Source organism: Cheilinus undulatus, linkage group 3, assembly GCF_018320785.1.
Source record: "Cheilinus undulatus linkage group 3, ASM1832078v1, whole genome shotgun sequence".
Lineage (NCBI taxonomy): Eukaryota > Metazoa > Chordata > Actinopteri > Labriformes > Labridae > Cheilinus > Cheilinus undulatus.
This window is the reverse complement of record NC_054867.1, coordinates 20,546,626-20,560,325: the sequence shown is the minus strand read 5'-3', so window position 1 is coordinate 20,560,325 and position 13,700 is coordinate 20,546,626. Positions and strand designations below refer to the sequence as shown.

General features: G+C 37.2%; 1 protein-coding gene across 2 annotated transcripts in view; it reads right to left on the bottom strand.

The window, feature by feature from the left end:
• The window catches only part of ptpra (protein tyrosine phosphatase receptor type A), a 52,062-nt gene that overhangs the window by 20,741 nt on the left and 17,621 nt on the right, over positions 1-13,700 (bottom strand). Inside the window, exons 2-5 of one of the 2 annotated variants that reach the window (XM_041781734.1) lie at positions 13,084-13,130; positions 12,528-12,574; positions 10,831-10,912; positions 7,965-8,432 (exon numbers count right to left, since the gene is read on the bottom strand). In XM_041781734.1, coding sequence (XP_041637668.1) covers positions 7,965-8,432; positions 10,831-10,912; positions 12,528-12,548 — 571 coding nt within the window. In that variant the 5' untranslated portion in view covers positions 12,549-12,574; positions 13,084-13,130. The remainder of the gene's footprint in view (positions 1-7,964; positions 8,433-10,830; positions 10,913-12,527; positions 12,575-13,083; positions 13,131-13,700) is intronic. The other variant, XM_041781725.1, reaches the window with a different exon arrangement.

The following is a 13,700-nucleotide window of genomic DNA, read 5'->3' as shown; positions in this document are numbered from 1 at the left end:
TGAAGTAGATTTATGGACAATACTTTGACTCAAGTACATTTTTACCAGAGTAACTTTTACTCAAGTGCAGCAGTCGTGTACTTTTTCCACCACTGCCAACCACACACTTTGCAAATACTTAACATAATCAATCCTTGCAATGAATTATGGGTATTCTGAAAAAACATACAGTGTTTTTTTCTTCACGGATCAAAAACAACCTGGGGGTGTTTTGGGGTGACTGGTCACCGAGTTTTACTAAACAGCAGATGTAAGGATACACAAATCCACACAAATACACATGCACATCAGCACACTACACACAGATACACACACACTGCCACACAAACTTGACCACAACTTGTTCTGTTTTTCTACATTTTTTTAAATCCTAAATGAAATTAATTCAGAGTATTCTGACAACCTGTTTTATATAATAACATCAAGGTTTTTTATTTTATTGTTTCTTGAATATATATTTTTCATATATTTTTGCCCCTTGTTCGTAATCTGTTATTTGTGATTAGAGTAGATCAGTGACACAGAGCCTGTGATTAACCTGACTACTTGTAATGGAACAAATTAATACAGAATTCCTTATTTTACACAAAAATGGAGGCCAGATCAGTGTTCAGTAATCCCCAAGAAACAAGAGTAAAGCTTGAACTAAAGTTTGCTAGAAAGATGTAACGTATACAGGTGCATCTCAGAAAATTAGAATATCATGAAAAAGTTCAATATTTTTTGTCACTTCTTCCTGAAAGTGAAACCCATATATTGTATAGACTTGTTACACATAGAGTGAAATATTTCAAGCCTTTATTTCTTGAAATGTTGATGATTATGGCTTACAGATAAGAAAACCCAAAATTCAATGTCTCAAAAAAATTAGAATTTTACATAAGATATATAACAGAAATGTCAGGCTTCTGAAAAGTATGTTGATTTCTATGCACTCAACACTCGATTAGGCCTCCTTTCTGCATCAATGCGGCGTGGCATGGAGGCGATCAGCCTGTGCCACTGCTCAGGTGTAATGGAAGCCCAGGTTGCTTTGATAGTGACCTTCAGGTCATCTACATTGTTGGGTCTGGTGTCTCTCGTCTTCCTCTTGACAATACCCCATAGATTCTCTATGGGGTTCAGGTCAGGCCAGTTTGCTGGCCAATCAAGCACAGTAACACCATGGTCATTGAAGCAGCTTTTGGTACCTTTGGCAGTGTGGGCAGGTGCCAAGTCCTGCTGGGAAATGAAATCAGCATCTCCATAAAGCTTGTCAGCAGAAGGAAGCAAGAGGAGCTCTAAAATGTCCTGGTAGATGGCTGCGTTGACTGTAGACTTCAGAAAATACAGTGGACCAACACCAGCAGATGCCATGGCAGCCCAAATCATCACTGACTATGGAAACTTCACACTGGACTTCAAGCAACGTGGATTCTGTGCCTCTCCACTCTTCTGGGTCCCAGAGTCTGGAGGATGAGCCCAAAATGCCCCATCATAGAGGTCTGCAGCCACATGCCTCTCAAAAAATTAGCAAACTAAAATTTACATATGCCAGTTTCTAATCATCAACCATCCAAGATATCTCTAGACAAAACTACAGTGAGAAAAATAAAAAATGTAATCAGTTTAAAACTCAAAAATGAGGAATTATCTCATATAAATGAGGCATAACAGCTGTTTTTTTTCTTTAAAAAAGTGTGAACTTGTGTTAGTTTGGCACAGAACTGGACGAATAATGTAACACAGAAATAACAGACACTTCATGCTATCATATTTTAAAAACAGTGAAACTAGGATGGGCCAAATTTGACCAGTAAGGACAACAAAAGTAGTCCAAACAAAGAAAAGACAAGAGTTAAGAATAGGATAGAAGAGGAAAAGAACACCCAAGGTTATGGCATGACCTCTGCCTCTTTCAAAACTGTGATCCATCTTTCCATTCATAATGGTCATCCATGTTAATATTTCATTGACCCTCCCTCCCCTATTCTAAAAGAGAAAAAATAGAAAAGAGTGATCACAGTGAGCAGATAAATCACACATAAAGTGGTTAAATCTGAGATGGTGGCAGAAAATCCTCAAACCACAGGTTATTTGATGTGAATTCTATGGGAATTGTTAAAGTTGTTAATGTAATGCATGCTTTCCAGGTTAAAAAGCAGAAAGCCAACTTTGACGCTAGGGGAAAAAAGGGCTTAACGTTACAGATTAGATATTACATGGATCAAGTAATCTATTGTTTGTGAAGCCTTGTGTAGACTAAAATAGCTAACCAATTTGTCCATGTTTCCACCATGCACATGAGTTATTGGTTGAAGGCAATCCTATAGTCTTGCTGGTGACCTTTCACTGCCACAGTTAACACAAAAGACATGAGATTTGCCTGAATAACAACAGGAGTGTGGCGTACAAACACTGGCCGCTGTTTGTGTGCTGATGACAGTTCAATAAGACACATTCGACCACAACAATAAGAGAGATTTTTCTAGAAAACTGTTCGGCCATAGTGACAATACAATGACAAAATCAGCGATTCCACAGGCCGACTCAAAATTCATGAAAGCTCTTAACGTAGCAGACAAAATATGCAGCAAAGAATGCGTCATTTGACTTCATGCTTCATATGCACTTTCTGGAAGAAGCGGTTTGGAACGCTGCCCTGTTACGTTGCATTTTTGCTTGCAGTTCCCAGGCCTTTTTTTTTTGGCATTCTTCCTCAGACAAAGTGTACATTGAATGGAGAGAGCAGGAGCACAACGGACTGAGGGTATCATGTGGAGCTGACCCAGCCTTGATGGATCTGATGCCATGTAGAAGTACTCACAGCCTTCCACACACGGCTAACAGACGGCCAGGAGGGAAAGACAATAGAGCAATTACATAACGCCTACCAACCCAAAGTGATTGTTTATATAATAGACGTACTCTATAGTAGAGCAGGCACATCTGTTGTGTTAATGTTGGCCAGGAGGGGGGAAGACTTATCTAAACTTCTACAGCCAACCCAAGAATCAGCACATGCACTTTAATACTCTTTCTGTACCAAAGCTTCTGCTTCATTATAGTCCATGATAAACTCCACATCAATTAGTGACATCTGATAGTGATATGTCTATTTCTCTATAATCATGCAATATGAATAATTAATGGAAAAGAAAAGGGTGGTGGTGGTGGGGTGGGGTGGGGTGGTGGGGGTCATGTTTCAGTAAGAAGGATCTTACAAACATGGTTGGTATACACATGAGAACAAAATAACACTTTAGATTTTTCACTGTATTTTGGTTATACCATGTTGTATTGTACCAAAAACATAATCTAAAGCTCAAGGAGCTCAAAGGCACCTTGAAACACGCAATGTACTTAAAGATGAGCAGTATAGGACAAAGGCGCCATTGATTTTTCTCTTTCTGAAATATATACAGCATTATCCAAAAAAATACAAGAATGTATCACAATTATATGAAGTGAGTTTATGTAGGGTGAAATTAGGACAAATTTAAATTCAAATTTTAAACATATGATTTAATTAAAATGGACTAAGCTATTATTTTATCTTTGCTCAGCACTTTATGAGGGGAAAATGTGATGCACATTACTTTAGCTATATGCAAGAACTTAAATCCAAAATAAATATAGCATACTTTAGTCCAGGGGTGTCAGACTCAAGGCGTGGGGCCCAAATCTGGCCCGCAAGATGATCTCATATTTCTGTTATAACTAGCCCATCAGTATGAGGTCTGCAGATTTCCTCAAATATAAAAATGCAAACTTATACTTGATGATTTAAAATATCCTTGTTATGTCATAAAATATGAAAAGTAAGGAGTCAAAATAATTAGATAAGAAGTCAGGAATGTAGGAAAATAAATAAATTTGTATTTTAATTTCCTATTTTCAATTTTGCATCTCAAAATTAAGACTCAAACTTGAATTTTGACTTTTTATTTCATACGTTGAGCATTTCAACTCATTATTTTGACTTCTCATATAATATTTTGAGTGTTAAGATTCATAATTCTAAATTTAAATTCATATTTTGACCTTTTAAACCAATCATTTTGTATTTTATGTAATATATTCTAATTCAAACTTTGACTTCATAATCCCCATGTTTGGCCTTTAAGACTCACGATTTAACATTTTAAATCATATTTTGACTTTTAATTTCACGATTACAAATATTATTTTATATTTTGACCTTTTAAACTCATGATTTTGTCTTTCTTTCTAATATATATATGCCTTTAAAAAACATTATTTTTCAATTCCTTGTTTTGACCTTTTTGAAGTAATAAATTTACTTTTCTCAGATTGTGAGCCTTTAAACTTATCGTTTTAACTTTTTAAATGTCAGAATCATTTATCATCAGTGCTAAGTTTATATTTTCATATTTTATTACTGGTGAAATGAGGATGACAGTTTATGGTTAAAAAGGTGACCCTGCTAGGCCCTCAGGTTAGACCTGAATCCAGAATCTGTCCCCTGCTGTGATTGAGTTTGACACCCCTGCTTTAATCCTTAAATGGGCAACAGTTACTATGACAATAGTTGCTAAAGTTAATTGAGTTCAATCTGATGGCATTTAAATGGTTTGAGAGCGTGTTAAATTTACACATGCCAAGTGAAAACACATTGCTTGCCCTATCCATTTTTTAAAATTTACTGCCATAAATACAGAACTTTTGGGTGTGTTTGCTCATATTGCGATGACTGTAAAATTTAAACTCAATGTGAAGCCCAAATAATCATCCCAGTGCATTTTCATGCATTAAAATTTCAGCTTTTGGTGGTGTCTGACTGGATGGCTGGTCAAAAACAGCAGCTATTTCCAGCACTGATGCAATAGAGTCTAAGAGCAGAGAAGTGTTCGGCTATCTAAAATATTAAAGGTCGACTCTTCTTGACCAGAAAGCTCACTTGCCCACTCTTTCTAGCTGTTGCTACTGCTTTGGCAGCCTGCATGAATAACACAAAGCCAGATGGAACAACACAAAAATGTTCTGATAATAAACTCTAACATGGTAGAGATTTTACTTTCTGTCACATAAAGATTTTCTAGAGCTTTCATTTATTTCTCATGTATCCTGCTAGGTCCAAAGACAGGACTGCATGCATACAAAATGGGCATATAATCTGTTCAAGATGCCAACAATCTGTGAGCATACACAAAAATGACCAATCAGGAACCTCTAGAGTGGTCGTACAGAAAAAACCCTTTTCTGACAGAGACAGATTTAACGTACATAACTGTCAAACAAGTTGAATGAGGTTTGAAACTGTAGCAAAGGATTCATACACCATTTCCAAGGTCAAATTCAAGCACTTTCAAGGTGCCTTGTCAAGATTTCCAGCACATTACAGAAGTGGTAAATCCTGTATACAAATACCTATACACTTAAAAATATAATTTAGTTTCATTATCATTTAAAAATATAAATTAGTCTGTCAATGACACGATACTATAGACCCTAGACTGGACAACAGTCAATAATAATAAGTCAATATAAAAGATTTGCCCAAAAATGGCATGATTTCCAAGAAATGCTTTTTGAAACTGTGAATGTGACGTCCCATGAAAATGGGTGATACCGCAGATTTATTTGGATACTGAAACTGATACTGAAAACACTATTTTATCAACTACTTTGTATTTTTTTTTTCAATCACAGATCCTCTGATCTAAATAAGTCAAAGGGTCACTTGGATAGCTATTTTTCCCATCAGGACAGACATAAAATTATGATTTCAAGTACTTTTAAACAGTCTATAAAAAAATCCAAAACCTTGCAGACACACTAATGCGAGCATTTTCAAGGAATTCAAGCACCTGTATGAACCCTGTACATAGATACAGGTCAATTTTCCAGGCTATTTGCCACAGAAAATAAAAACCGCAGCATCGACCATCTAACCTTACTGTATAGGATGCAGTGATGAGTGTTGCAGGAATCACTTGTGATGAACCTAGGTGCAATAAAACGAATTAAAGTGCAGAGTGGAAAATGGCATCAAGGGGTTTTAATGTTGCAGCAAAATATCACCATAATCCAGCGCTCATAGTTGCCTCAACAAGGGTCTTGCTACAGTGTAGGGAAAAACACAATTATTCTTTAAGAAAAAGCCTTTTTTTTGTGTAAGCTTACCTACCAAATTAGTAACATGATCCTAAATAACAATGCCCAGATATTTATATGCTGTCACTCCTTCTATATTGGTGCCACCTTAAGTAGTGACACCCTTAGAATCAGTATCTTGAGCTCTGGAGTAGAGAATTATTTTTTTCTCTACATTCAGAACTAACCTTTGTTCGGTCAGAGAAACTTCTGGGTCATAAAAGCGGCTCTGAAGAAAACACAGCAGACTGTACATTAACAGCAATATAATATAAAATTGAGTCGTCTGTAAAAAGATAAATTTTAAATTTGGAAACTGTTGGCACAATATAATTTAGAGAGTAAAAAGAACTGGACAAAGGACAAAATCTTGTGGAACACCATTTGCAAAAGTAATAAATTCAGATTTTAAATTTCCAACTGGCAAATAATGTGGGGCACACAAATGTCAGTAGCCAATCTTTATCAATAGAGATTTTGATACGACAGAAGAAGCCAAACTCTGATTTGTTTTCTTGACTCCCACACCACCAAAGATTTTGGCAGTATTGGAGTCTTAGGCCCAAAACAAACACCCAGGCTGTTCAATGCGTCCAAGCAATCACCCCCCATTATTATCTATGAACAAACCCACAACAGCAACAGGGGATCCTGATGCTGAGGCACTTTAAGTCACTGCTCTATGCTTAGCATGGCTGGCAGAGTGTTCTCTTCAGAGCACAGCTGCTTTTTACATCTCGGCTGCCTAGTAGCAGCACTGTTTGAGAGCACAGAACAAATGTAGTGCCATCTTCAGTTCCAGCTGTACACTAGGTGGGAGGCCTCAGCTACCAGTGAAATACCACTGCTCTGTGGGGGGGCGAAGCCTTAACGGGATCCTTCTGCCTCTGTTATCAAGCACCTGGCCCACCCAGCAGTGGGTGGTGAGGAGTTTGACCAGTGATGCTTTTGCCCGTGTGTGCTAGGGGTGCCACTAGAGGCGAGTCATATGCACAATGCAACGTAGCGGCGATGCTGCTTCAGCCCTCTCAGGTATAGTATCAGTGGAATTTCAACAGGACAGACAACTAGAAACAATTTAAGTATATAAAATATCACAGCTCATTTAAAAATCAAACACAAAGAAAAACAAAGAAGTAATGGTATGGGAATCAGCCATCATCTTAATTGTACCGTTATGCATCAGAATCAGCACTTCTTTTCACAATCAGAGCATCTCTACTCTTCAGTATACACAGCAGATAAAATGCTGATGATGTCAGCAAAGCTTCTTTGTTAGGGGTTCTGCTTGTTTGGGTTATGATTACCTTTGTCTACTGCAAAGTATGCAGAATGAAAAATTGAATCGGAATCTGCATATGTGAAGATTGCCCTTGTTTTTATGTTGTGCATCTTAAGCTCCCTTGATGCTGTGAAAAATCACAACCTTAGACATTAATATTTCCATACTGTTGGGTGCTTTGATAAATCACTGCAGTGGAACAATAATGTAAAAATAGCTATTGACACAGACTCTGAACAGTGCTGTAGAGATTAACCACACTCTTCTGAATGACTAAAACTAAAAACAATCCATTGTGAATAGTAACTTCTCACAGTCAGCTGTAGGTTTTATGTACAGACAAAGACTTACAACATTACTCACACCATAGGAAGTGGGTGTTTTTCCATTCAAGATAAAATGAGTCACTCCACATCTCCTGTTGCTTCACTGACTTCTGGTCTATTTAGATTACTATTTGTGTGCCTGACATCTCTGTCTCCTCTATGATTCTGCTCTGTCTGAAGAGAAATGATTTGGGGTTTCCAGGGTAGATATATCCCCCAAGAAGTCTAAAGAGAATGTAAATTCTGACAGAAACACTCACCGTGTGGGGTGTCGTCAGTGGGGAACTCCATCCCAGGCTCTGTGGTGGTCTCCTCCGGTAATGCACCGTCATCCTCATCAATGAAAGTATCAGGACTTGGGGTGTCTGTAGGGAGGGCTGCGGTCCCGTTTTCTCCTTCTGCTGGGTTGGGAGGAGGAGGGGGCTGGGTGCTTGGTGGTGCCTGAGGGGCATCGGTGGGAGAAGGAGGTGCGAGAGGAGGAGCTGGTAACAGTCGCCCAGTGGCGTTGGGACCTGCAGGTTTGACGTCCTCCTCATCAGGCGGGCTTACAGCGGGGGCGGTGGTTGTTGTTGTTTCTGTAGTTATTGTTGTTGCTATTGTGGTCAGCGGGATGACTGGTTGGATTGGTGTTGTAGGTGGGCCGGTGGGGGCTTGAGTGGGTGCGAGTGTGACATTGAGGGATGGTGCAACAGGGGGGTCTGTGGGTATGGCAGTGATATTAGGAGGGCCTGGAGAGAGAAAGAAGAAAAGATGGTAAAGCAAGTGTCCGTGATAAAATAAGCATGATTAGGATAATTTATACTGTAGTGTCCAGACAGTGCACAAGAGAAGCAGAGCAATGTTGTACAACATTTTCCTCTGTTGCCCTGCTCCCCATTTCCTTTACCACTCCTGTAGAAATGGGGGAAGACAAGTCGATAAAATGCACAAGGAGTGTCAGATGGAAGATTTCCTTGACTTTCTTTCACTTTCCTTAGTCTGCAGAGCTTCTTAGCACATTTAACAAAGTGGAGAAAAGTGAGCATTAATATTATCCATATCCACGTTAAACCCTTTGTTGGGCATTCATTAAAATACTTGAAAATTCAAATTTTCAGACATCCCAAGACTTCTTTTCTACTTTTGTCAATTACATATTTTTTCATTATGATGTCAAAAATTAGAGTCAATTAAATGACCATATATGGTTCCTATAATAAAACTTTTATAGAATTCTAAAACTGCCAAAAATCAAAAATATTTCATTATTCATAATTATAAAAATAATAATAATAACAATAATAATATATTTTATATATAAAACGCTTTCCATGAAAACTCAAAGACACTGTACAATGAAGAGAAAGATTACGTTACATGAAGAGCACCATAAAAGCAGAACACTATTTTTCTTTATAACCATACCAGGAAATGAAAAAAAAATATCATAGTTATCAAATGTCTACATCAATTCCAGCATAAATAAGGTAAAAATAAAAAACTGATACAGGCAAGATAGGTATAAAAAACTGTTATTAGTTATAAACCTGGCCAACTATCATCTATTTTACTTTTACTTAAAAATTTCATTAAATTAGTCAAATTTACCACTGGATAGCTATTAATTTTTTTTACAAAACTGTGGCAACATCTCACTACACTATAGAGAACTACTGTCCTATGTTATTTGTCAAGAAAATACTCTGAGCACAGCGCAATTCTTGTTCCAATATGGGTTCCCCATTTTTCATGCTAAAATTTCAGTAATTGCTTAAAATTCTATACATGACATCTCGCACTACTATTCACCTTTATATTGTCCAAGTTCCATCAGTTTGTCATGGATAATTATAGTTTTGGGGACATTTCTATCAGACTAAAGCATCGTAAAACTGCATTTTGCAAGTTCCAGAGGAAACAGGAAGTCTAAGACACTCTGGGGAGCTGCTGATTGGTCGGATGGTGTGATGTCATTTCTGTGACGTTGACTAATCTCCACTGATTGGCTGAGAAAAATTTTTCACAAGAGAAACAGAAATTCATTGGGTAGGGAAATGGGAAATATTTAACAGATCCAGTGTGGAGAGCAAGTGTGCAACACTGTGATACTATGTGATGTCTGATGCCCACAGGCTGTTAAGAAACTTTAGAAGGAACTTCAGTTGGAGTTGATTTTGGTGCCTCGAACAAAGAGTTATAAATCAGCTGATTCTGCCCAGTATATACGTTATGGTTTTAACAGAGAAAATAAAAAAAAAAAAAAACACACACAAAAAAAAGATTTATCCTGCTCTCTTCTCAAATTTAAATGCATAACTCATTGAGAATCTTTTGCACTGCTCGCATGGGGTTAGTATTACCTAGGGACCTCTGGTAATTTGTACTAATCGCACAGGCTGTTGGTATTTTAAATCCCATAAGAATCAACCATGTCTTTAATTTGCAAAGTAAAAACTCCAAGGCCAATTACTGACCATATTTCAGTGCACACAGAGGTTCACAGGTAATTCTAATCCTGTACTAATCAGCATCGCTGTAATTCAAGGTGTTAAGAATGTTTAACGGTACGTGTGGCTTTTTCTGCTCATTTTTCTGATAGAAAAAATAATAGCGGCAATATAGGAGACTGTTAACAATTTTTTGACACAGGTTATAAATGGTACTTCTCTTTCAGTTAATTTTAGTTTATGTGTAAAAATGGCTTTATTTTACAAGCAAAATTAAGTTATTTGTCAACATGAGATGAAATGAACTGAAAAAGAAGCTATAATAGCCCTCACATGTCAAAACTTTGTATATAATTTCCTACATAGCCTCTATTATTTTTTTGTGTTTGAAATTGTGCCATGAAGCTTTACATACAAGAGAACTGCAGCCAAAGTTACACAGTGCTAATGGCAGGTGAATGGGATGCTCTGTGGTCATGGAGAAGATTTCTTTCTCTATGTTGAAAGTCGTTGCACTGTCAGATTGACTTAGAAACCTCTTTTTAAAAGTAGGAGTTACATATTGTTAATTAATACTAACAATGTAGAAATAACCATTTGTTTTGTAGGTCAAACATAATCACTGATATGAACTTCAGTCTATTTCATGACTATCAGAAAAAAAAGTCTAACAAAAGCTTTAAGTGTACGAGGTACATACTTGTGATGGGAACATCATCCTGGCCTGACACCACGAGGGCCAGTCCAAGCAGCAGGAGCAGGGGACACACACCCATTCTGCCCTACATAGAGGAAGCACACAACAATGACAGGAGGGTATTAGTTTAAAAAAAAAAACAAAACAAAACAAAACATAAATCTCAAGGAAATCAATCATAAAAGTTACTTAACCAAAAGATCTTTTTCATCAAGATGCAGGATTAAAGACTTATGGGTTACATAATCCACAATACCATTTTAAATCACCTATCCTAATCTTACATGTTTATTTTTTTCCAAGTCGACACTTCTCTGATTTAAAACCATGAACTCATAATCCCATCATGTGTAGGGCTAAATGATTTGCCAAAATAATCCAACTGCATTTTTCCTCCCAGTATTGTGATTGGTGTTTAATATGGGATCATTTTTAGGTTTCTTAATTAATGTATTGTTCAACAAACACAACCAATGAAGTATTCCATATAATAGTAACATTAGATAAATTAAACTAGAGATTAGAGATAGTCCAATACAATTTTTTCCTTCCCAATACCAGAGTGTTGGGTATCAGCTGATACTGAGCACTGATTCTATACTGTTTAGTTTAACTATATTTTGCTTCATTTGACCATACTATATGTTAGCATTAAAACCGGAAATCAATTCTTCTTCCCTGTTAAAAAATGCTGCACACACAGATTACCATATTTCAGGCAGCAAATAAGAACCAAACAAAGCAGAGAAAAAAGGACTCACTGCAGAAGCGAAGTCTGGCGGCAGCATGACATTTATTATTCTCTGTAAGTATTTGATAAAAACCCTTCCAGACCAGCTCTATCGTATACGACAAGTAGTGACACGGGTTATTGAAAGTTAAATCGTTTGCACCATAAATTTTAGGCCTCTTCCTTTTTTCCCTCTTAAAGCTAGCCATTGCACAGTTCATTGATGCTATCCCTGCCTTTGTAGCCCTTTTATGAGCTTTTCTGTTTAGCCTGAAACTCTGCTGAGCTTAAAGATTAAATCTACATAGGTAGATTTGATCATTTATGTTTTTTTAATCCATTTTAATAAACAATTCTCAGTCTTTTTTTTGCCTCTAGCTTTTATGCCAACCGCCAGCCATGCTGTGTAAATGACCTGAATAGAGCATAATGGAGAGAAAGAGAGATACAGAGCCTGTGATGTGGCCCTCTGTGTCATTATTTTAATATTTAGCAGTAAAACTCTCAATAATCAGCAGGAAAAAAACTTACAGCGTCACAGAGCTATCAGATTAGTGCATAAACACGAGTCCTTATTGAAGCCGATACCCCCAATTTCAGAAGTATCAGAGCTACTTCTGATACTGGTATCAGAATCAGAACAACTCGACTAGGGATAAATGTTTTTGAAAAAACTATCTAATTGCAATTATTTTGGCTCATATTGTAAATGTGATATCAGTTGCCATATTGAAGGGGATTGTAATTTTAATATCATTCTCTTTTTGATTAAGAAAAACTTACATTTTTATAGGAGAAACCTCAATGTTTGTATAATGTGTAGAGCATAAAATTGCTGGTACTGGTATTTTAACACATTTCAGGTTAAAGAAATATTGCACTCTGAGATTAGAAAATTGTGGCATGCCATATTGTGATTTAATCTAATTTATAATTAATTTTCCAATGCCCTAATCTCGTGTGTGTTTACCTGAAGAAGCGAAGTTGGCATCAATCACTCATTCGCACAGCTTGGTCCTAGAAAGCAAAAAGATGATATTTCACTAACTCTGGGATACTCATTACAGTCTTATGCTTCAACAGAAATGACATTATTTATTTACTTAGAGTGAGATTCTAAAAAAATGTTTCACAAGATCAGCAGCAGGAGGAGTGAAGCAGGACAGCATTTTTCTTATACACCCACACAGAGATATGGAGTCATATCAGAGACACTTGTTTGAAGATAACACACTGATTTTGGATTTCTAAACACTTTTATGTTACTTCTTGGCAATAATTTCAAGGAAACATTTGGTGACTCAAAGCAGAGTCACTCCAGATGTTCATGTACGTATAGTTTATTTTATACAGTTTGCCAAGTAGGTTACTGGTTCAAAGTTGTTTAAAAATGAAAATATTTTGTTAAATGTTTATTCTTGATAAGGTTGTCCAAACTCAGACACATCTGATTTCATCAAGTTCTACAATAAAAACATCTCTGCTATGATGCAATGCAATGATCAATAGTATCAAAGTACTGAAACCTTAGAAAACTGCAGATCTTCAGTCGTATTTATTGCCAAAGCCGGCCCTAAGTGAGAGAAGAGGGCACTATTCAAATTCAAGAAGGGGTTTGTGACAGTGTAAGGGTTATGGCTGCGTTTTCTTGGTCATTGAAAGCAAATAATCACCCAACATTTGGTTCCTAGAACTGCTTTAAATTTACATAGCAATTACCCCATATCATCAAGCTTAAGTTTTAAACATCTTAAAAATGTGTTTTGCCATAAGACATTTGACGCATTCATCACCCTGAGCATGACCAAAACAGAATTAGTGTCACATTTACATTCCAGCGGTGGCAGTGAATCAGCACTTAGCGCTCGATGACGTGTAGATGAGTGAGGGGAAGCCAGGCGGAGGACAGACGGACGTGGAGAAAGCATGACGGAGGCTGGGTGGTCGGCCTGGCTCAATGTCAGTCTTCTGCATAATCCCAGAGGCCAACAAGGCTGTTGTCTCCCTGACTGAGCTGTGATAAGCCCTGGATCTAATCCCGTGGTCCTGACCCTGGAATAATCCAGCCCGTCTGGCTGTACTCAAAGAGATACTTCAGCGCTGCATGAAGCCAAATGCTGCGGCACTCCCGCAACACTAACTG